Raw genomic sequence first — 24,784 nt, forward strand, 5'->3', positions numbered from 1 at the left:
CTAGGGGGCGACATATGAGCAGTATCATCCGTCCTGTACCTCGTGCTGACACTAGGGGCGACATATGAGCAGTATCATCCGTCCTGTACCTCGTGCTGACACTAGGGGGCGACATATGAGCAGCATCATCCGTCCTGTACCTCGTGCTGACACTAGGGGGCGACATATGAGCAGTATAATCCATCCTGTACCTCGTGCTGACACTAGGGGGCGATATATGAGCAGTATTATCCGTCCTGTACCTCGCGCTGACACTAGGGGGCGACATACGAGCAGTAAAATCTGTCCTGTACCTCGTGCTGACACTAGGGGGCGACATATGAGCAGTATCATCCGTCCTGTACCTCGTGCTGATACTAGGGGGCGACATATGAGCAGTATCATCCGCCCTGTACCTTGTGCTGACACTAGGGGGCGACATATGAGCAGTATAATCTGTCCTGTACCTTATGCTGACACTAGGGGGCGATATATGAGCAGTATCATCCGTCCTGTACCTCGTGCTGACACTAGGGGGCGACATATAAGCAGTATCATCCGTCCTGTACCTCATGCTGACACTAGGGGGCGACATATGAGCAGTATCATCTGTTATGTACCTCATGCTGACACTAGGGGGCGACATATGAGCAGTATCACCTGTCTTGTACCTCGTGCTGACACTAGGGGGCGACATATGAGCAATATCATCCGTCCTGTACCTCGTGCTGACACTAGGGGGCGACATATGAGCAGTATCACCCGTCCTGTACCTCGTGCTGACACTAGGGGGCGACATATGAGCAGTATCATCCGTCCTGTACCTTGTGCTGACACTAGGGGGGCGACATATGAGCAGTATCATCCGCCCTGTACCTCGTGCTGACACTAGGGGGCGACATATGAGCAGTATAATCCATCCTGTACCCTGTGCTGACACTAGGGGGCAACATATGAGCAATATCATCTGTCCTGTACCTCGTGCTGACACTAGGGGGCGACATATGAGCAGTATCATCCGTCCTGTACCTCACGCTGACACTAGGGGGCGACATATGAGCAATATCATCCATCCTGTACCTTGTGCTTACACTAGGGGGCGACATATGAGCAGTATAATCTGTCCTGTACCTTGTGCTGACACTAGAGGGCGACATATGAGCAGTATAATCTGTCCTGTACCTCGTGCTGACACTAGGGGGCGATATATGAGCAGTATCATCCGTCCTGTACCTCGTGCTGACACTAGGGGGCGATATATGAGCAGTATCATCCGTCCTGTACCTCGTGCTGACACTAGGGGCGATATATGAGCAGTATCATCCGTCCTGTACCTCGTGCTGACACTAGGGGCGATATATGAGCAGTATCATCCGTTCCTGTACCATGTGCTGACACTAGGGGGCGATATATGAGCAGTATTATCCGTCCTGTACCTCGTGCTGACACTAGGGGGCGATATATGAGCAGTATAATCCGTCCTGTACCTCGTGCTGACACTAGGGGGCGATATATGAGCAGTATTATCCGTCCTGTACCTCGTGCTGACACTAGGGGGCGATATATGAGCAGTATCATCCGTCCTGTACCTCGTGCTGACACTAGGGGGCGATATATGAGCAGTATCATCCTTCCTGTACCTTGTGCTGACACTAGGGGGCGATATATGAGCAGTATTATCCGTCCTGTACCTCGTGCTGACACTAGGGGGCGATATATGAGCAGTATAATCCGTCCTGTACCTCGTGCTGACACTAGGGGGCGATATATGAGCAGTATTATCCGTCCTGTACCTCGTGCTGACACTAGGGGGCGATATATGAGCAGTATCATCCGTCCTGTACCTCGTGCTGACACTAGGGGGCGATATATGAGCAGTATCATCCTTCCTGTACCTTGTGCTGACACTAGGGGGCGATATATGAGCAGTATCATCCGTCCTGTACCTCGTGCTGACACTAGGGGGCGATATATGAGCAGTATCATCCGTGCTGTACCTCGTGCTGACACTAGGGGGCGATATGTTATGTTATGATGAAACTCAATATGGCTGCCGCTGTGATGTCACTCGGACTAGAGATCGGAGCAGCTCCCGATGATGTCATACTCAGTAATTGTACACCCCCCGAGGCTCATCCAGGGTCCTGGACCCTCAAAATTTGTTATGATGGGGTTCTGGAACCATCCAGAACACAGCCCGAGGGTCTAGGACCCAACCAGAACACAGCCCGAGGATCTAGGACCCAACCAGAACACAGCCCGAGGGTCTAGGACCTACTCAGAACACAGCCCGAGGGTCTAGGACCCAACCAGAACACAGCCCGAGGATCTAGGACCCAACCAGAACACAGCCCGAGGGTCTAGGACCTACCCAGAACACAGCCCGAGGGTCTAGGACCCCATCATGACACAGGGCTGTGTTATGACGGGGTCCCGGGACCTCGGACTGTGTTATGATGGGTCTTGGACCCTCGGGCTGTGTTCCGGTTGGGTCTCGAACCCTCGGACTGAGTTATGACGGGGTCCCGTACCCTCGGGCTGTGTTATGACGGGGTCCCGTACCCTCGGACTGAGTTATGACAGGGTCCCGGACCCTCAGGATTTGTTATGACGGGGTCCCGGACCCTCGGGCTGTGTTATGATGGGGCCTCGGACCCTCGGGCTGTATTTTAGTTGGGTCATGGACCCTGGGGCTGTGTTCTAGTTTGGTCTTGGACCCTTGGACTGTGTTATAACGGGGTCCTGGACCCTCTGTCTGTGTTATGTTGGGGTCCTGTACCCTCCGGCTGTGTTGTGAAGGGGTCCCGGACCCTCGGTCTGTGTTGTGATGGGGGTCCTATAGGAGCTGTGCTGGAGGGCACCCCAGTGGTAACCCAGCTTTCCCAGGAGCAGAATAGATTTGTGGGGATCTCGTTTCCCCCCTCGGATATTTCTCTTATACGGCAGCGGGTTCCCACGTGTTTGGGGTCACGCACTCACATTCCTTCCCACGACCCCTACACTTCCACTTCCTGCTGCTTTTTAGTGTCACCTCGTGGCGCGACCTCAGGTTATGATGTCAGGGTCTCCATGGCGACTGACGCCCCTTCTGCCACGTTACCAGGACGGTAGTTTTCCATTCACAGATGGCTGGCATACGAGATGCAGAGCGGCTGTGGAGCTACAAGTCCCAGCAGCTTGGTTGTGCTGTATCTGAGCCTAAGTTAACTATAGGAAACTGTAGATTATTTAATAGGAAAGCAGTCAGAGAGCTGTGCGCAGGTCTCCTACTGTATCTGGTGTCCTGAGCCGTGACTAGTCATCTGGGTGGTGTCCTGAGCCTTAACTAGTCATGTGGGCAGTGTCCTGAGCTGTGACTAGTCATCTGGGTGGTGTCCCGGGCAGTGACTAGTAATGTGGGCGGTGTCCTAAGCCGTGACTAGTCATCTGGGTGGTGTCCTGAGCCTTAACTAGTCATGTGGGCAGTGTCCTGAGCTGTGACTAGTCATCTGGGTGGTGTCCTGAGCCTTAACTAGTCATGTGGGCAGTGTCCTGGGCAGTGACTAGTAATGTGGGCGGTGTCCTAAGCCGTGACTAGTCATCTGGGCGGTGTCCTGAGCCGTGACTAGTCATCTGGGCGGTGTCCTTGGCCGTGACTAGTCATCTGGGTGGTGTCCTGAGCCTTAACTAGTCATCTGGGTGGTGTCCTTGGCCGTGACTAGTCATCTGGGTGGTGTCCTGAGCCTTAACTAGTCATCTGGGTGGTGTCCCGGGCAGTGACTAGTAATGTGGGCGGTGTCCTAAGCCGTGACTAGTCATCGGGGCGGTGTCCTGAGCCGTGACTAGTCATCTGGGCGGTGTCCTGAACTGCGACTAGTCCTCTGGACGGCGTCCTGAGCCGTGACTAGTCATTTGGGCCGCGTCCTGGGCCGTGACTAGTCATCCGGCGGTGTCCTTCGCTGCGACTAGTCGCCGCTCTCTCCCATTCACAACACGCAACATGTTATACTGGGATATGCAGCTACAGGAGCAGATTTGACAGGAGACCTGACTACATATGTGCAGCTGCTGGGATTGTGCTGATTGGTTCCCTTTAAAGGGGAACTTTGCAGAAATGTTTTTCTTTTAAATCAACTGGTGTCAAAAAGTTATAATTTACTTCTGTATAAAAATCTCCAGTCTTCCAGTACTAATTAGCTGCTGCATGTCCTGCAGGAAGTGGTGTATTCTCCGGAGTTCCCCTTTAGGGTATAAACACACACACCGTATACGCAGCCTATGTACTGCTGCGATACGCAGCAAATACGCAGCAAATAATCAAAAGATATGCAACAAATACGCAGCAGATTAGATCTAAATAACTGAACGCAGCATCAAATCTGCACCACCAAATCTGCTGCGTATCTTTTGCGTATACTGCGTGTGTGTTTGTACCCTTAGGGTATAAACCCACACACCGTATAAGCAGCGTATTTACTGCTGCGATACGCAGCAAATACGCAGCAAACACGCAGCAGATTAGATGTAAATAACTGAACACAGCATCAAATCTGTACCATATAATCTGCTGCGTATTTGCTGCGTATTTGTTGCATATCTGCTGTGTATACGGTGTGTGGGTTTGTACCCTTAAAGATGAAGTACAACCAAACATCATACTGAGTAACTACTAGGATGTGACCCAATCTGTTCTGTTTCTTGCAGTAATGTGCAGGGGGACAGTGAGACCAGCATCTGCATCACCATAGAGCCGGGGCTGCTGCTGAAGGGCGACATCTTGGTAAGACTCGGCACATGCAACAGAATATAATGTACAGCATCTATGTGCACTGCATATCTGGGAATCCTCTGTGTGCTCTGCTTATCTGGGTGGTATATGTCCATCCTCTGTGTGCTCCGCTTATCTGGGTGGTATATGTCCATCCTCTGTGTGCTCTGCTTATCTGGGTGGTATATGTCCATCCTCTGTGGGCTCTGCTTATCTGGGTGGTATATGTCCATCCTCTGTGTGCTCTGCTTATCTGGGTGGTATATGTCCATCCTCTGTGTGCTCTGCTTATCTGGGTGGTATATGTCCATCCTCTGTGTGCTCTGGGTGGTATATGTCCTCTGTGCTTATCTGGGTGGTATATGTCCATCCTCTGTGTGCTCTGCTTATCTGGGTGGTATATGTCCATCCTCTGTGTGCTCCGCTTATCTGGGTGGTATATGTCCATCCTCTGTGTGCTTTGCTTATCTGGGTGGTATATGTCCATCCTCTGTGTGCTCTGCTTATCTGGGTGGTATATGTCCATCCTCTGTGTGCTCTGCTTATCTGGGTGGTATATGTCCATCCTCTGTGTGCTCTGCTTATCTGTGCTTATGTCCTCTGTGCTTATCTGGGTGGTATATGTCCATCCTCTGTGTGCTCTGCTTATCTGGGTGGTATATGTCCATCCTCTGTGTGCTCCGCTTATCTGGGTGGTATATGTCCATCCTCTGTGTGCTCTGCTTATCTGGGTGGTATATGTCCATCCTCTGTGTGCTCTGCTTATCTGGGTGGTATATGTCCATCCTCTGTGTGCTCTGCTTATCTGGGTGGTATATGTCCATCCTCTGTGTGCTCTGCTTATCTGGGTGGTATATGTCCATCCTCTGTGTGCTCCGCTTATCTGGGTGGTATATGTCCATCCTCTGTGTGCTTTGCTTATCTGGGTGGTATATGTCCATCCTCTGTGTGCTCCGCTTATCTGGGTGGTATATGTCCATCCTCTGTGTGCTCCGCTTATCTGGGTGGTATATGTCCATCCTCTGTGTGCTCTGGGTGGTATATGTCCTCTGTGCTTATCTGGGTGGTATATGTCCATCCTCTGTGTGCTCCGCTTATCTGGGTGGTATATGTCCATCCTCTGTGTGCTCTGCTTATCTGGGTGGTATATGTCCATCCTCTGTGTGCTCTGCTTATCTGGGTGGTATATGTCCATCCTCTGTGTGCTCCGCTTATCTGGGTGGTATATGTCCATCCTCTGTGTGCTCTACTTATCTGGGTGGTATATGTCCATCCTCTGTGTGCTCCGCTTATCTGGGTGGTATATGTCCATCCTCTGTGTGCTCCTCTTACCTGGGTGGTATATGTCCATCCTCTGTGTGCTCCTCTTACCTGGGTGGTATATGCCCATCCTCTGTGTGCTCCTCTTACCTGGGTGGTATATGTCCATCCTCTGTGTGCTCCGCTTCTCTGGGTGGTATATGTCCATCCTCTGTGTGCTCCGCTTATCTGGGTGGTATATGTCCATCCTCTGTGTGCTCTGCTTATCTGGGTGGTATATGTCCATCCTCTGTGTGCTCCGCTTATCTGGGTGATATATGTCCATCCTCTGTGTGCTCCGCTTATCTGGGTGGTATATGTCCATCCTCTGTGTGCTCCGCTTATCTGGGTGGTATATGTCCATCCTCTGTGTGCTCCGCTTATCTGGGTGGTATATGTCCATCCTCTGTGTGCTCTGGGTGGTATATGTCCTCTGTGCTTATCTGGGTGGTATATGTCCATCCTCTGTGTGCTCCGCTTATCTGGGTGGTATATGTCCATCCTCTGTGTGCTCTGCTTATCTGGGTGGTATATGTCCATCCTCTGTGTGCTCTGCTTATCTGGGTGGTATATGTCCATCCTCTGTGTGCTCCGCTTATCTGGGTGGTATATGTCCATCCTCTGTGTGCTCTGCTTATCTGGGTGGTATATGTCCATCCTCTGTGTGCTCCGCTTATCTGGGTGGTATATGTCCATCCTCTGTGTGCTCCTCTTACCTGGGTGGTATATGTCCATCCTCTGTGTGCTCCTCTTACCTGGGTGGTATATGCCCATCCTCTGTGTGCTCCTCTTACCTGGGTGGTATATGTCCATCCTCTGTGTGCTCCGCTTCTCTGGGTGGTATATGTCCATCCTCTGTGTGCTCCGCTTCTCTGGGTGGTATATGTCCATCCTCTGTGTGCTCCGCTTATCTGGGTGGTATATGTCCATCCTCTGTGTGCTCCGCTTATCTGGGTGGTATATGTCCATCCTCTGTGTGCTCCGCTTATCTGGGTGGTATATGTCCATCCTCTGTGTGCTCCGCTTATCTGGGTGGTATATGTCCATCCTCTGTGTGCTCTGCTTATCTGGGTGGTATATGTCCATCCTCTGTGTGCTCCGCTTATCTGGGTGGTATATGTCCATCCTCTGTGTGCTCCGCTTATCTGGGTGGTATATGTCCATCCTCTGTGTGCTCTGGGTGGTATATGTCCTCTGTGCTTATCTGGGTGGTATATGTCCATCCTCTGTGTGCTCCGCTTATCTGGGTGGTATATGTCCATCCTCTGTGTGCTCTGCTTATCTGGGTGGTATATGTCCATCCTCTGTGTGCTCTGCTTATCTGGGTGGTATATGTCCATCCTCTGTGTGCTCCGCTTATCTGGGTGGTATATGTCCATCCTCTGTGTGCTCTGCTTATCTGGGTGGTATATGTCCATCCTCTGTGTGCTCCGCTTATCTGGGTGGTATATGTCCATCCTCTGTGTGCTCCTCTTACCTGGGTGGTATATGCCCATCCTCTGTGTGCTCCTCTTACCTGGGTGGTATATGTCCATCCTCTGTGTGCTCCGCTTCTCTGGGTGGTATATGTCCATCCTCTGTGTGCTCCGCTTCTCTGGGTGGTATATGTCCATCCTCTGTGTGCTCCGCTTATCTGGGTGGTATATGTCCATCCTCTGTGTGCTCCGCTTATCTGGGTGGTATATGTCCATCCTCTGTGTGCTCTTCTTCCTGGGTGGTATATGCCCATCCTCTGTGTGCTCCTCTTACCTGGGTGGTATATGTCCATCCTCTGTGTGCTCCTCTTACCTGGGTGGTATATGTCCATCCTCTGTGTGCTCCGCTTATCTGGGTGGTATATGCCCATCCTCTGTGTGCTCTTCTTACCTGGGTGGTATATGCCCATCCTCTGTGTGCTCCTCTTACCTGGGTGGTATATGTCCATCCTCTGTGTGCTCTGCTTCTCTGGGTGGTATATGTCCATCCTCTGTGTGCTCTGCTTCTCTGGGCGGTATCTGTCCATCCTCTGGGTGGAAGCAGTGTTACTGGTGATGGAGAGCGTCCTCTGTGCTGCAGTGCTGGGGGTTATCCAGCTTTCCTAGGACCCCGATCCCCCAGTTCATGTTCCACTCCTGAACGCTGCATAGACATGGATGTGGGAATGGGGATCTAAGTCTAGGAAAGCTGGGTGACAACCACTATAGGGGTCTCTCCAGATCAGGGGTCTGGGAAATCTGGGTGTCAGCCGCTATAGGGGTCTCTCCAGATCAGGGGTCTGGGAAAACTGAGTGACAGCCACTATAGGGGTCTCTCTCGATCAGGGGTCTGGGAAAGCTGGGTGACAGGTGTTATAGAGGTCTCTTTAGATCAGGGGTCTGGGAAAGCTGGGTGGTCGTGGTGGTTGCTGCACGTGCGGCCTCCCTTATATTCTCTTCTCTCCCTCATTCAGCTGAAGTGTTACCACAAGAAGTATCGCAGCCCGACCCGGGACGTCATATTCCGCGTGCAGTTCCACACCTGCGCCGTCCATGACCTCGGAGTCGTGTTTGGGAAGGAAGACTTGGATGGAGCTTTTAAAGGTACGGAGCAGGGGATTGGGTGGGTTAGGGGATGCAGGACCCGGGGCCGCAGCAGGTCACATGATTGCTCTGGGTCCAGCTATTACAGAACTACAGTTCACAGCATGATGGGACTTGTAGTTCCACAACAGCCGCAGATCAGGGCTGCTGGTTTGGAGATGATGATTCCTCTGAGGTGCGAGGCGTTATGTACCTGGGGCAGTCAGGAGCCTGGGAAAGCTGTGTCATACACCCCAGCAAGCCCAGTTTCTGTATTACACTACGTCTTCAGCAGTGACGTAGCTCCCATGGAGGCAGACCACGAAACCACAAGGGGGCCTGGGTGGAGCGTGATCGGCCTCCATGGTACCTATAAGGGCAGCAGGGGAGGAGCTGCAGGTGTGTTATCGGGCTGGGGAGGGGGGGGGGCCTAGCTCCGCCCCTGGTCTTCAGGCCTGCCCCCTGAGCTGAGCTCCTTAATAGGCTGCACCTGTCCCTCTGACATGGATGTAATGGATACGACTTATGCTGCGTTTACACGGAACGATTATCGTTCAAATTTGCACGATAACGATCGCATTTGAGCGATAATTGTTCCGTGTAAACATAGCGAACGATCAAGCGACGAGCGAGAAATTGTTCATTTTGATCTTTGAACATGTTCTCAAATCGTCGTCGGTCGTTCGCAAAAAATTCGCAAATCGTTTAAACGTGTAAACAGTCTTTCACCGATTTAACCTATGTGTGAGATAGGCTTAAGCGATCGCAATACGATTTTTCCATATGATATATTGTTCTGTCTAAACGCTGATCGTTATCAAAAACAAAACGTTATTTCGAAATCGTTAATCATACGATCGGGCGAATTATCGCTCAGTGTAAATGCAGCATTTACAAGTCACCGCCAGCCCCGACCTCCTGACCCGGAACCAACAATAACGCAGAAGTCGCCTCAGTTATTCTCAGAGGGACCTCACAAATCAGTCAGTATATACTATATACCCGACCTGACCCCAGGGAGACGTCCTCACTACTCCCCCCATCCTCCATCTTCATGAACTGTCATTGATGTGTGGAACTCCTGGTATACAGCCTCCATTGTCAACTCTCATCTAAGACCACGTTCACACCATTAGAGGGGTGAAGGCTCCCCCTGCTGTCAGACTGTTAGAGGGGTGAGGGCTCCCCCTGCTGTCAGACTGTAAGAGGGGTGAGGGCTCCCCCTGCTGTCAGACTGTTAGAGGGGTGAGGGCTCCCTCTGCTGTCAGACTGTAAGAGGGGTGAGGCTCCCCCTGCTGTCAGACTATTAGAGGGGTGAGGGCTCCCCCTGCTGTCACACTGTAAGAGGGGTGAGGGCTCCCCCTGCTGTCAGACTGTTAGAGGGGTGAGGGCTCCCCCTGCTGTCAGACTGTAAGAGGGGTGAGGGCTCCCCCTGCTGTCAGACTGTAAGAGGGGTGAGGGCTCCCCCTGCTGTCAGACTGTAAGAGGGGTGAGGGCTCCCCCTGCTGTCACACTGTAAGAGGGGTGAGGGCTCCCCCTGCTGTCAGACTGTTACTGGGGTGAGGGCTCCCCCTGCTGTCAGACTGTAAGAGGGGTGAGGGCTCCCCCTGCTGTCACACTGTAAGAGGGGTGAGGGCTCCCCCTGCTGTCACACTGTAAGAGGGGTGAGGGCTCCCCCTGCTGTCACACTGTAAGAGGGGTGAGGGCTCCCTCTGCTGTCAGACTGTTAGAGGGGTGAGGGCTCCCCCTGCTGTCAGACTGTTAGAGGGGTGAGGGCTCCCCCTGCTGTCAGACTGTTAGAGGGGTGAGGGCTCCCCCTGCTGTCAGACTGTTAGAGGGGTGAGGGCTCCCCCTGCTGTCAGACTGTAAGAGGGGTGAGGGCTCCCCCTGCTGTCAGACTGTAAGAGGGGTGAGGGCTCCCCCTGCTGTCACACTGTAAGAGGGGTGAGGGCTCCCCCTGCTGTCAGACTGTTAGAGGGGTGAGGGCTCCCCCTGCTGTCAGACTGTAAGAGGGGTGAGGGCTCCCTCTGCTGTCAGACTGTTAGAGGGGTGAGGGCTCCCCCTGCTGTCAGACTGTTAGAGGGGTGAGGGCTCCCCCTGCTGTCAGACTGTTAGAGGGGTGAGGGCTCCCCCTGCTGTCAGACTGTTAGAGGGGTGAGGGCTCCCCCTGCTGTCAGACTATTAGAGGGGTGAGGGCTCCCCCTGCTGTCAGACTGTAAGAGGGGTGAGGGCTCCCCCTGCTGTTAAAGGGGTGAGGGCTCCCCCTGCTGTCACACTGTTAGAGGGGTGAGGGCTCCCCCTGCTGTCAGACTGTAAGAGGGGTGAGGGCTCCCCCTGCTGTTAAAGGGGTGAGGGCTCCCCCTGCTGTCACACTGTAAGAGGGGTGAGGGCTCCCCCTGCTGTCACACTGTAAGAGGGGTGAGGGCTCCCCCTGCTGTCAGACTGTAAGAGGGGTGAGGGCTCCCCCTGCTGTCAGACTGTAAGAGGGGTGAGGGCTCCCCCTGCTGTCACACTGTAAGAGGGGTGAGGGCTCCCCCTGCTGTCAGACTGTTAGAGGGGTGAGGGCTCCCCCTGCTGTCAGACTGTAAGAGGGGTGAGGGCTCCCCCTGCTGTCAGACTGTAAGAGGGGTGAGGGTTTCCCCTGCTGTCACACTGTAAGAGGGGTGAGGGCTCCCCCTGCTGTCAGACTGTTACTGGGGTGAGGGCTCCCCCTGCTGTCAGACTGTAAGAGGGGTGAGGGCTCCCCCTGCTGTCACACTGTAAGAGGGGTGAGGGCTCCCCCTGCTGTCACACTGTAAGAGGGGTGAGGGCTCCCCCTGCTGTCAGACTGTTAGAGGGGTGAGGGCTCCCCCTGCTGTCAGACTGTTACTGGGGTGAGGGCTCCCTCTGCTGTCAGACTGTTAGAGGGGTGAGGGCTCCCCCTGCTGTCAGACTGTTAGAGGGGTGAGGGCTCCCCCTGCTGTCAGACTGTTAGAGGGGTGCGGGCTCCCCCTGCTGTCAGACTGTTACTGGGGTGAGGGCTCCCCCTGCTGTCAGACTGTTAGAGGGGTGAGGGCTCCCCCTGCTGTCAGACTGTTAGAGGGGTGAGGGCTCCCCCTGCTGTCAGACTGTTAGAGGGGTGAGGGCTCCCCCTGCTGTCAGACTGTTAGAGGGGTGAGGGCTCCCCCTGCTGTCAGACTGTTAGAGGGGTGCGGGCTCCCCCTGCTGTCAGACTATTAGAGGGGTGAGGGCTCCCCCTGCTGTCAGACTGTAAGAGGGGTGAGGGCTCCCCCTGCTGTTAATGGGGTGAGGGCTCCCCCTGCTGTCACACTGTTAGAGGGGTGAGGGCTCCCCCTGCTGTCAGACTGTTAGAGGGGTGAGGGCTCCCCCTGCTGTCAGACTGTTAGAGGGGTGAGGGCTCCCCCTGCTGTCAGACTGTTACTGGGGTGAGGGCTCCCCCTGCTGTCAGACTGTTAGAGGGGTGAGGGCTCCCCCTGCTGTCACACTGTTAGAGGGGTCAGGGCTCCCCCTGCTGTCAGACTGTTAGAGGGGTGAGGGCTCCCCCTGCTGTCAGACTGTTAGAGGGGTGAGGGCTCCCCCTGCTGTCAGACTGTAAGAGGGGTGAGGGCTCCCCCTGCTGTCAGACTGTAAGAGGGGTGAGGGCTCCCCCTGCTGACTGGCACAGAACGATCCGTGTATCATCTCTACACAGTGAGAGGGATTGTGGGTAATTTTAGGGATTCTCTTGCACATTGTTACCATAACTTCCTCTGTTCTTTCAGATGACAGGTTCCCGGAATACGGAAAAGTAGAATTTGTCTTCTCCTACGGCCCAGAGAAGATCCAAGGTGAGAAGAGTCCCCGACTGTGGAGATCTATGAGGAGGAAGCCTTGTGTCTGCTGGGGGTTGTAGTTCTTGTCATAGGTGAAGGACTGCAGAGGGTGATACAAGGGGCCGCTCCTCTTCTCACATGGCACATACTGGTGTAGAGACCCATGGCGGCCGGCACAGAGTATCAGCACAGATCTGTTATGTACGGGGTGGCGCATTGTTACCCGGAACCTGTGGGGGGCCCTGTGGCTGTTGTACCTGTGGGGGGCGCTGTGGCTGTTGTACCTGTGGGGGGGCGCTGTGGCTGTTGTACCTGTGGGGGGGGCCCTGTGGCTGCTATACCTGTGGGGGGGGCCCTGTGGCTGCTATACCTGTGGGGGGGGCCTGTGGCTGCTATACCTGTGGGGGGGGGCCCTGTGGCTGCTATACCTGTGGATGGCCCTGTGGCTGCTATACCTGTGGGGGGGGGGCCCTGTGGCTGCTATACCGGTGGGGGGGGGCCCTGTGGCTGCTATACCTGTGGAGGGCGCTGTGGCTGCTATACCTGTAGGGGGGGGCCTGTGGCTGCTATACCTGTGGGGGGCCCTGTGGCTGCTATACCTGTGGAGGGCGCTGTGGCTGCTATACCTGTGGGGGGCCCTGTGGCTGCTATACCTGTGGGGGGCCCTGTGGCTGCTATACCTGTGGGGGGCCCTGTGGCTGTTGTACCTGTGGGGGGCCCTGTGGCTGCTATACCTGTGGGGGGGGCCTGTGGCTGCTATACCTGTGGGGGGCCCTGTGGCTGCTATACCTGTGGGGGGGGCCTGTGGCTGCTATACCTGTGGGGGGCCCTGTGGCTGTTGTACCTGTGGGGGGCCCTGTGGCTGCTATACCTGTGGGGGGCCCTGTGGCTGCTATACCTGTGGGGGGGCGCTGTGGCTGCTATACCTGTGGGGGACCCTGTGGCTGCTATACCTGTGGGGGGCGCTGTGGCTGCTATACCTGTGGGGGGGCCCTGTGGCTGCTATACCTGAGGGGGGGGCCCTGTGGCTGCTATACCTGTGGGGGGCCCTGTGGCTGCTATACCTGTGGGGGACCCTGTGGCTGCTATACCTGTGGGGGGGGCCTGTGGCTGCTATACCTGTGGGGGGCCCTGTGGCTGCTATACCTGTGGGGGGGGCCTGTGGCTGCTATACCTGTGGGGGGGGCCTGTGGCTGCTATACCTGTGGAGGGCGCTGTGGCTGCTATACCTGTGGAGGGCGCTGTGGCTGCTATACCTGTGGGGGGGCCTGTGGCTGCTATACCTGTGGGGGGCCCTGTGGCTGCTATACCTGTGGGGGGCCCTGTGGCTGCTATACCTGTGGGGGACCCTGTGGCTGTTATACCTGTGGGGGGGCGCTGTGGCTGCTATACCTGTGGGGGGGCCCTGTGGCTGCTATACCTGTGGATGGCCCTGTGGCTGCTATACCTGTGGGGGGGCCCTGTGGCTGCTATACCTGTGGATGGCCCTGTGGCTGCTATACCTGTGGGGGGGGCCTGTGGCTGCTATACCTGTGGGGGGCCCTGTGGCTGCTATACCTGTGGGGGGCCCTGTGGCTGCTATACCTGTGGGGGACCCTGTGGCTGCTATACCTGTGGGGGGCCCTGTGGCTGCTATACCTGTGGGGGGCCCTGTGGCTGCTATACCTGTGGAGGGCGCTGTGGCTGCTATACCTGTGGAGGGCGCTGTGGCTGCTATACCTGTGGGGGGGCGCTGTGGCTGCTATACCTGTGGGGGGCGCTGTGGCTGCTATACCTGTGGATGGCCCTGTGGCTGCTATACCGGTGGGGGGGGGCCCTGTGGCTGCTATACCTGTGGAGGGCGCTGTGGCTGCTATACCTGTGGGGGGGGCCTGTGGCTGCTATACCTGTGGAGGGCGCTGTGGCTGCTATACCTGTGGGGGGCCCTGTGGCTGCTATATTCTAGTTGGGATCAGCAGTCATTAGGTTGGGGGCAGTTTAGAGCCAGTGACTGATATACTTTTGAGTTGGGAATATATTACCCCCAGGTGGCCGGACACCTGCACCGCACTGCACCATTGTTTTCTAGCATTCAGGAACTTTTACAAGGTTTTAAAGGTGTAACATGGCCCCTTTGTTCCAAAAACAGCGCCACCTCTGCCTTCAGGTTTGGTTCCGTTTTGCAAATTCCACCACCCCTGCTCCGCCCCGCCCCTTATTCCCTGCTCTGCCCCTTATTCCCTGCTCTGCCCCTTATTCCCTGCTCTGCCCCTTATTCCCTGCTCTGCTCCTTATTCCCTGCTCTGCCCCTTATTCCCTGCTCTGCCCCTTATTCCCTGCTCCGCCCCTTATTCCCTGCTCCGCCCCTTATTCCCTGCTCTGCTCCTTATTCCCTGCTCTGCCCCTTATTTCCTGCTCTGCCCCTTATTCCCTGCTCTGCTCCTTATTCCCTGCTCTGCCCCTTATTTCCTGCTCTGCCCCTTATTCCCTGCTCTGCCCCTTATTCCCTGCTCTGCCCCTTATTTCCTGCTCTGCCCCTTATTCCCTGCTCTGCCCCTTATTTCCTGCTCTGCCCCTTATTCCCTGCTCTGCCCCTTATTCCCTGCTCTGCCCCTTATTCCCTGCTCTGCCTCTTTTTCCCTGCTCTGCCCCTTATTCCCTGCTCCGCCCCTTATTCCCTGCTCTGCTCCTTATTTCCTGCTCTGCCCCTTATTCCCTGATCTGCCCCTTATTCCCTGCTCTGCTCCTTATTCCCTGCTCCGCCCCTTATTCCCTGCTCTGCTCCTTATTCCCTGCTCTGCCCCTTATTCCCTGCTCTGCCCCTTATTCCCTGCTCCGCCCCTTATTCCCTGCTCTGCTCCTTATTCCCTGCTCTGCCCCTTATTCCCTGCTCCGCCCCTTTTTTCCTGCTCTGCTTTTTATTCCCTGCTCTGCCCCTTATTCCCTGCTCTGCCCCTTATTCCCTGCTCTGCCCCTTATTCCCTGCTCTGCCCCTTATTCCCTGCTCTGCTCCTTATTCCCTGCTCTGCCCCTTATTCCCTGCTCTGCCCCTTATTCCCTGCTCTGCCCCTTATTCCCTGCTCTGCCCCTTATTCCCTGCTCCGCCCCTTATTCCCTGCTCTGCCCCTTATTTCCTGCTCTGCCCCTTATTTCCTGCTCTGCCCCTTATTTCCTGCTCTGCCCCTTATTTCCTGCTCTGCCCCTTATTCCCTGCTCTGCCCCTTATTTCCTGCTCTGCCCCTTATTCCCTGCTCCGCCCCTTATTCCCTGCTCTGCTCCTTATTCCCTGCTCTGCCTCTTTTTCCCTGCTCTGCCCCTTATTCCCTGCTCTGCCCCTTATTCCCTGCTCTGCCCCTTATTCCCTGCTCTGCCCCTTGTTCCCTGCTCTGCTCCTTATTCCCTGCTCTGCCTCTTTTTCCCTGCTCTGCCCCTTATTCCCTGCTCTGCTCCTTATTCCCTGCTCTGCCCCTTGTTCCCTGCTCTGCCCCTTATTCCCTGCTCTGCCCCTTATTCCCTGCTCTGCTCCTTATTCCCTGATCTGCCCCTTATTCCCTGCTCTGCTCCTTATTCCCTGCTCTGCCCCTTATTCCCTGCTCTGCCCCTTATTTCCTGCTCTGCCCCTTATTCCCTGCTCTGCCCCTTATTCCCTGCTCTGCCCCTTATTCCCTGCTCTGCTCCTTATTCCCTGCTCTGCCCCTTATTCCCTGCTCTGCCTCTTTTTCCCTGCTCCGCCCCTTATTCCCTGCTCCGCCCCTTATTCCCTGCTCTGCCCCTTATTCCCTGCTCTGCCCCTTATTCCCTGCTCTGCCCCTTATTCCCTGCTCTGCCCCTTATTCCCTGCTCTGCCTCTTTTTCCCTGCTCTGCCCCTTATTCCCTGCTCTGCCCCTTATTCCCTGCTCTGCCCCTTATTCCCTGCTCTGCCCCTTATTTCCTGCTCTGCCCCTTATTCCCTGCTCTGCCCCTTATTCCCTGCTCTGCTCCTTATTCCCTGCTCTGCCCCTTATTCCCTGCTCTGCCTCTTTTTCCCTGCTCTGCCCCTTATTCCCTGCTCCGCCCCTTATTCCCTGCTCCGCCCCTTATTCCCTGCTCTGCTCCTTATTCCCTGCTCTGCCCCTTATTCCCTGCTCTGCTCCTTATTCCCTGCTCTGCTCCTTATTCCCTGCTCTGCTCCTTATTCCCTGCTCCGCCCCTTATTCCCTGCTCCGCCCCTTATTCCCTGCTCTGCCCCTTATTCCCTGCTCTGCCCCTTATTCCCTGCTCTGCCCCTTATTCCCTGCTCTGCTCCTTATTCGCTGCTCCGCCCCTTATTCCCTGTGCCCCGCCCCTTATTCCCTGCTCTGCCCCTTATTCCCTGCTCTGCTCCTTATTCCCTGCTCTGCCCCTTATTCCCTCCCCTGCTCCTTATTCGCTGCTCCGCCCCTTATTCCCTGCTCCGCCCCTTATTCCCTGCTCCGCCCCTTATTCGCTGCTCCGCCCCTTATTCACTGCTCCGCCCCTTATTCGCTCCCCTGCTCCTTATTCCCTGTGCCCCGCCCCTTATTTCCTGCCGCACAGTCATACGGAAAGTGTAAACAAACTTCCCTCCATATGAAAGTCTATGGACTGCACAAGGGAGTGAAGTTCTGGGAGCGTAAGGCTGCAACCAAACCCATCAGAAACAGAATGTTACCCAACTTTACCAGACTCCTGTATGACATTTAATATATATCACAGAAAAACGGACATGAGGGAAAACTGTGACAGTCACTATACCATCAAAATAGAAAGAAAAAGGAAAACCACAGGATTATTGTTAGGTATAATTTTCTTGAAATTTTGGTGAAAATCCTCTCTTTATAATTATTATAATACTGCTCCAATATACAGGAATATAACTACTATAATACTCCTCCTATATACAGGAATATACTACTATAATACTGCTCCTATATACAGGAATATAACTACTATAATACTGCTCCTATATACAGGAATATACTACTATAATACTGCCCCCTATATACAGGAATATAACTACTATAATACTCCTCCTATATACAAGAATATAACTACTATAATACTGCTCCTATATACAGGAATATACTACTATAATACTGCTCCTATATACAGGAATATAACTACTATAATACTCCTCCTATATACAAGAATATAACTACTATAATACTGCTCCTATATACAGGAATATACTACTATAATACTGCTCCTATATACAGGAATATAACTACTATAATACTGCTCCTATATACAGGGATATACTACTATAATACTGCTCCTATATACAGGGATATACTACTATAATACTGCTCCTATATACAGGAATATAACTACTATAATACTGCTCCTATATACAGGGATATAACTACTATAATACCACCGCGCAGGTCCTCTGGTCCACACGGGTCCCTACGCTAACTCCACACCGTGTCGGTCAGCGACTGCCAACCCCGCAAAGCGTGCACGTGCAGGGAAGGGAGGCCATGGAACGGCCCTGCAACCCCAATGTCACAGGACCAGACCCAAAAAGCCCCACCAAAACCCAGCCAGCACCACCGGCGGGGAAGGCTGCCCCCAAACGACACAAGTATGGATATGGTATTACACTTACCATTGCTGCTCTCACAGAATGGGGAAGACATAGGGTCCAGACATGTGAGCACAGACATATCCTGCTAATTTTGGTCATGTGGGTCTTATAAAGGAGTGCTAGCCGTTCAGAGAGGGAGAATTGCAAAACACGAACTGGAGAGAATGGAACGGCTGCACATCCCATCTATGGCTGATACTAATGCCGCCAGGCCTATATTAAAAATCAACACCAGAGTGTCTGTATATGAATTGATCAAACCATATTGCCCCGTGTACCACCGCGCAGGTCCTCTGGTCCACACGGGTCCCTACGCTAACTCCACACCGTGTCGGTCAGCGACTGCCAACCCCGCAAAGCGTGCACGTGCAGGGAAGGGAGGCCATGGAACGGCCCTGCAACCCCAATGTCACAGGACCAGACCCAAAAAGCCCCACTAACTACTATAATACTGCTCCTATATACAGGAATATAACTACTATAATACTGCTCCTATATACAGGGATATAACTACTATAATACTGCTCCCTATATACAGGGATATAACTACTATAATACTGCTCCTATATACAGGAATATAACTACTATAATACTGCTCCTATATACAGGAATATACTACTATAATACTGCTCCTATATACAGGAATATACTACTATAATACTTCTCCTATATACAGGGATATAACTACTATAATACTGCTCCCTATGTACAGGAATATAACTACTATAATACTGCTCCTATATACAGGGATATACTACTATAATACTGCTCCTATATACAGGAATATAACTACTATAATACTGCCCCCTATATACAGGGATATACTACTATAATACTGCTCCTATATACAGGGATATAACTACTATAATAATGCTCCCTATATACAGGGATATAACTACTATAATACTGCCCACTATATACAGGGATATAACTACTATAATACTGCTCCTATATACAGGGATATAACTACTATAATACTGCTCCTATATACAGGAATATAACTACTATAATACTGCTCCTATATACAGGAATATACTACTATAATACTGCCCCCTATATACAGGGATATACTACTATAATACTGCTCCTATATACAGGAATATAACTACTATAATTCTGCTCCTATATACAGGAATATAACTACTATAATACTGCTCCTATATACAGGAATATACTACTATAATACTGCTCCTATATACAGGAATATAACTACTATAATACTGCTCCTATATACAGGAATATAACTACTATAATACTGCTCCTATATACAGGAATATACCTACTATAATACTGCTCCTATATACAGGGATATACTACTATAATACTGCTCCTATATACAGGAATATACTACTATAATACTGCTCCTATATACAGGAATATAACTACTATAATACTGCTCCCTATATACAGGGATATAACTACTATAATACTGCTCCTATATACAGGAATATAACTACTATAATACTGCTCCTATATACAGGAATATACCTACTATAATACTGCTCCTATATACAGGAATATAACTACTATAATACTGCTCCATATATACTATGATATAAGTACTATAATACTGCTCCTATATACAGGAATATACTACTATAATACTGCCCCCTATATACAGGAATATAACTACTATAATACTGCTCCTATACAGGGATATAACTACTATAATACTGCTCCTATATACAGGAATATAACTACTATAATACTGCTCCTATATACAGGGATATACTACTATAATACTGCTCCTATATACAGGAATATAACTACTATAATTCTGCTCCTATATACAGGAATATAACTACTATAATACTGCTCCTATATACAGGAATATACTACTATAATACTGCTCCTATATACAGGGATATAACTACTATAATACTGCTCCTATATACAGGAATATAACTACTATAATACTGCTCCTATATACAGGAATATACCTACTATAATACTGCTCCTATATACAGGAATATAACTACTATAATACTGCTCCATATATACTGTGATATAACTGTTATATCACTGCAGCTGGCAGGTCTCCCTGTGCTGTGGATGACTCTGGTCTCTTGTATGTTGCAGGGATGGAGCACTTGGAGAACGGTCCCAGCGTCTCTGTGGACTATAACACCTCTGATCCGCTGATCCGCTGGGATTCTTATGACAATTTCAACGCCCATCGGGAGGACAGTGTGGAAGGTCGGTGCTTCAGTCTGGATGTGGAATATTCCTGTATTCATGTTCATTGTTGATAATCCTAATGGGCGGAGCCTCCTGGAGGACAGCTATATACCTGCATATTGTGGCCCCTCCCATTATTGTGGCCCCTCCCCTCTGTCTTTTTGCTCTGCTTTTCTGATCATCTCAGTGAATGTACACCCAGCAGGCAGTCATAGGAAGCAGAGCTGTATGCTAATAGAGCAGAACTGTAGTGTAAAGCATAGAGGAAACAGCAAACCCTTTACAATAGGCTTCCCACAGCTGAGGGTCCGGGTCACAGAGTCCTCTATGCAGTATATATCAGGATGTGCGGAACCTACAGAGCATTGCGTACCTACAGAGCATTGCGTACCTACAGAGCATTGCGTACCTACAGAGCATTGTGTAGATCACCCACTGTGCTACAACTACAAGGCTCTGTTCACACGGCCCAAAACTGGTGGAATTACCGCCGGCCTCCCGTCATACTGGCAGTCTATGGGAGGCTCGCGCACCACCTCTTTCCGCACTGAAGAATCGACATGTCCATTCTTCAGTATGGAGAAACGCGGAGAGAGGAGGCGCGCGAGCCTCCCATAGACTGCCAGTATGACGGGAGGCCGGCGGTAATTCCACCAGTTTTGGTCCGTGTGAATGTAGCCCAACTCTCAGCATTCCCTGACGGCCTTCACCTGCTGAGGTGTGATAGGAGCTGTAGTGCACCTTGCTGGTAATAGTGGTTGGTTGGTGCTGGTAATACTGGTTGGTTGGTGCTGGTATTAGTGGTTGGTGCTGGTATTAGTGGTTGGTGCTGATACCGTGCTGGGAGCTGTAGTGCACCTTGCTGGTATTAGTGGTTGGTTGGTGCTGGTATTAGTGGTTGGTGCTGATACCTTGCTGGGAGCTGTAGTGCACCTTGCTGGTAATAGTGGTTGGTTGGTGCTGGTAATAGTGGTTGGTTGGTGCTGGTATTAGTGGTTGGTTGGTGCTGGTATTAGTGGTTGGTTGGTGCTGGTATTAGTGGTTGGTTGGTGCTGGTAATAATGGTTGGTGCTGGTATTAGTGGTTGGTGCTGGTATTAGTGGTTGGTTGGTGCTGGTATTAGTGGTTGGTGCTGGTATTAGTAGTTGGTTGGTGCTGGTAATAATGGTTGGTGCTTGTATTAGTAGTTGGTTGGTGCTGGTATTAGTGGTTGGTTGGTGCTGGTATTAGTGGTTGGTTGGTGCTGGTATTAGTGGTTGGTTGGTGCTGGTAATAGAGGTTGGTTGTTGCTGGTATTAGTGGTTGGTGCTGCTATTAGTGGTTGGTTGGTGCTGGTATTAGTGGTTGGTGCTGATACCGTGCTGGGAGCTGTAGTGCACCTTGCTGGTATTAGTGGTTGGTTGGTGCTGGTATTAGTGGTTGGTGCTGATACCTTGCTGGGAGCTGTAGTGCACCTTGCTGGTATTTGTGGTTGGTTGGTGCTGGTAATAGTGGTTGGTTGGTGCTGGTATTAGTGGTTGGTTGGTGCTGGTAATAGTGGTTGGTTGGTGCTGGTATTAGTGGTTGGTTGGTGCTGGTATTAGTGGTTGGCTGGTGCTGGTAATAATGGTTGGTGCTGGTATTAGTGGTTGGTGCTGGTATTAGTGGTTGGTGCTGGTATTAGTGGTTGGTTGGTGCTGGTAATAATGGTTGGTGCTGGTATTAGTAGTTGGTTGGTGCTGGTATTAGTGGTTGGTTGGTGCTGGTATTAGTGGTTGGTTGGTGCTGGTATTAGTGGTTGGTTGGTGCTGGTAATAATGGTTGGTGCTGGTATTAGTAGTTGGTTGGTGCTGGTATTAGTGGTTGGTTGGTGCTGGTATTAGTGGTTGGTTGGTGCTGGTATTAGTGGTTGGTTGGTGCTGGTAATAATGGTTGGTGCTGGTATTAGTGGTTGTTGCTGGTATTAGTGGTTGGTTGGTGCTGGTATTAGTGGTTGGTTGGTGCTGGTAATAATGGTTGGTGCTGGTATAAGTGGTTGGTGCTGGTATTAGTGGTTGGTTGGTGCTGGTATTAGTGGTTTGTGCTGGTATTAGTTGTTGGTTGGTGCTGGTATTAGTGGTTGGTGCTGGTATTAGTGGTTTGTGCTGGTATTAGTGGTTGGTGCTGGTATTAGTAGTTTGTGCTGGTATTAGTGGTTGGTGCTGGTATTAGTGGTTGGTTTGTGCTGGTAATAGTGGTTGGTTGGTGCTGGTAATAGTGGTTGGTTGGTGCTGGTATTAGTGGTTGGTTGGTGCTGGTAATAGTGGTTAGTTGGTGCTGGTAATCATGGTTGGTTGGTGCTGGTATTAGTGGTTGGTGCTGGTATTAGTGGTTGGTTGGTGCTGGTAATCGTGGTTGGTTGGTGCTGGTATTAGTGGTTGGTTGGTGCTGGTATTAGTGGTTGGTTGGTGCTGGTATTAGTGGTTGGTTGGTGCTGGTATTAGTGGTTGGTTGGTGCTGGTATTAGTGGTTGGTTGGTGATGGTAATCGTGGTTGGTTGGTGCTGGTATTAGTGGTTGGTTGGTGCTGGTAATCGTGGTTGGTGCTGTTATTAGTGGTTGGTTGGTGCTGGTATTAGTGGTTGGTTGGTGCTGGTAATCGTGGTTGGTTGGTGCTGGTATTAGTGGTTGGTTGGTGCTGGTAATCGTGGTTGGTTGGTGCTGTTATTAGTGGTTGGTTGGTGCTGGTATTAGTGGTTGGTTGGTGCTGGTATTAGTGGTTGGTTGGTGCTGGTAATCGTGGTTGGTTGGTGCTGGTATTAGTGGTTGGTTGGTGCTGGTAATCGTGGTTGGTTGGTGCTGGTATTAGTGGTTGGTTGGTGCTGGTAATCGTGGTTGGTTGGTGCTGTTATTAGTGGTTGGTTGGTGCTGGTATTAGTGGTTGGTTGGTGCTGTTATTAGTGGTTGGTTGGTGCTGGTAATCGTGGTTGGTTGGTGCTGGTATTAGTGGTTGGTTGGTGCTGACATCTGACTGCACTGATGAAGATGATGGTATAAGGTGCTGACTCACAGATTGGGGTAACCGGGCGTCCTGCCCACCTGACCCCTCCAGCATTTGTTTACACTTTTCCTGCCAGTCACAGATAGTGGTGCTGGTAATAATGGTTGGTGCTGTCATGTGGCAGGCAGGTGGCAGCCTGTGATTTATGGCTGTCAGGAGGCAGCAGCAGCAGAGTAAGCTGACACCTTCATGTGAGTGTTTGCTCTCACACTCTGTGTGTGTGTGTATATATGTATATATATATATATATATATATATATATATATATATATCAGCCCCCTCACTGTAGTGCCGAGTGAGCGGGCTGAACCCTGCACGGCACAAGAGAGGGATGAAGGACCTTATGGTCACATGACCCAAAGGTCCTCAATACTTCTATTTGAAGATCAGCCCGGACTACAGGAGGAGAGAAGCCTGGGAGCTGTAAGTGCTGTGTATGTGTGTCAGTGTGTGTATATATATAGGTATCTGTGGGTATATGTATATGTCACTATGTGTATGTATCTGTGGCTATATGTGTGTGTATGTCAGCAATGTCTGTAGCACTGGTGTATATGTGTGTGTTTGTGTATGTCAGTAACACTGGTGTTTATGTGTGTGTGTATGTAAGTAATGTCTGTAACTGGTGTATATGTGTGTGTGTGTGTATGTCAGTAACACTGGTGTTTATATGTGCGTATGTCAGCAATGTCTGTAACACTGGTGTATTTGTGTGTGTGTATGTAAGTAATGTCTGTAACACTGGTGTATATGTGTGTGTTTGTGTATGTCAGTAACACTGGTGTATATGTGTGCGTATGTCAGCAATGTCTGTAACACTGGTGTATATGTGTGTATATGTAAGTAATGTCTGTAACACTGGTGTATATGTGTGTGTTTGTGTATGTCAGTAACACTGGTGTATATGTGTGCGTATGTCAGCAATGTCTGTAACACTGGTGTATATGTGTGTATGTAAGTAATGTCTGTAACACTGGTGTATATGTGTGTGTGTATGTAAGTAATGTCTGTAACACTGGTGTATATGTGTGTGTGTATGTAAGTAATGTCTGTAACACTGGTGTATATGTGTGTGTGTATGTAAGTAATGTCTGTAACACTGGTGTATATGTGTGTGTGTATGTAAGTAATGTCTGTAACACTGGTGTATATGTGTGTGTTTGTGTATGTCAGTAACACTGGTGTTTATGTGTGTGTGTGTATGTCAGCAATGTCTGTAACACTGGTGTATATGTGTGTGTGTATGTAAGTAATGTCTGTAACACTGGTGCATATATGTGTGTGTGTGTATGTAAGTAATGTCTGTAACACTGGTGTATATGTGTGTGTGTTTGTGTATGTCAGTAACACTGGTGTATATGTGTGTGTGTATGTAAGTAATGTCTGTAACACTGGTGTTTATGTGTGTGTGTATGTCAGCAATGTCTGTAACACTGGTGTATATGTGTGTGTGTATGTAAGTAATGTCTGTAACACTGGTGTATATGTGTGTGTGTATGTCAGCAATGTCTGTAACACTGGTGTATATGTGTGTGTATGTAAGTAATGTCTGTAACACTGGTGTATATGTGTGTGTGTATGTATCTGTGGCTATATATATATATATATATATATATATATGTCTGTAACACTGGTGTATATGTGTGTTTG

General features: G+C 51.1%; 1 protein-coding gene across 7 annotated transcripts in view; it reads left to right on the top strand.

The window, feature by feature from the left end:
• The window catches only part of TNS1 (tensin 1), a 362,619-nt gene that overhangs the window by 171,799 nt on the left and 166,036 nt on the right, over positions 1–24,784 (top strand). For all 7 annotated transcript variants that reach the window (XM_069982318.1, XM_069982317.1, XM_069982319.1 and 4 more), the window contains 4 exons: positions 4,663–4,738; positions 8,454–8,583; positions 12,324–12,389; positions 20,018–20,134. In XM_069982318.1, coding sequence (XP_069838419.1) covers positions 4,663–4,738; positions 8,454–8,583; positions 12,324–12,389; positions 20,018–20,134 — 389 coding nt within the window. The remainder of the gene's footprint in view (positions 1–4,662; positions 4,739–8,453; positions 8,584–12,323; positions 12,390–20,017; positions 20,135–24,784) is intronic.

The sequence above is a fragment of the Dendropsophus ebraccatus genome, chromosome 9, assembly GCF_027789765.1.
Source record: "Dendropsophus ebraccatus isolate aDenEbr1 chromosome 9, aDenEbr1.pat, whole genome shotgun sequence".
Classification (NCBI taxonomy): Eukaryota; Metazoa; Chordata; class Amphibia; order Anura; family Hylidae; genus Dendropsophus; species Dendropsophus ebraccatus.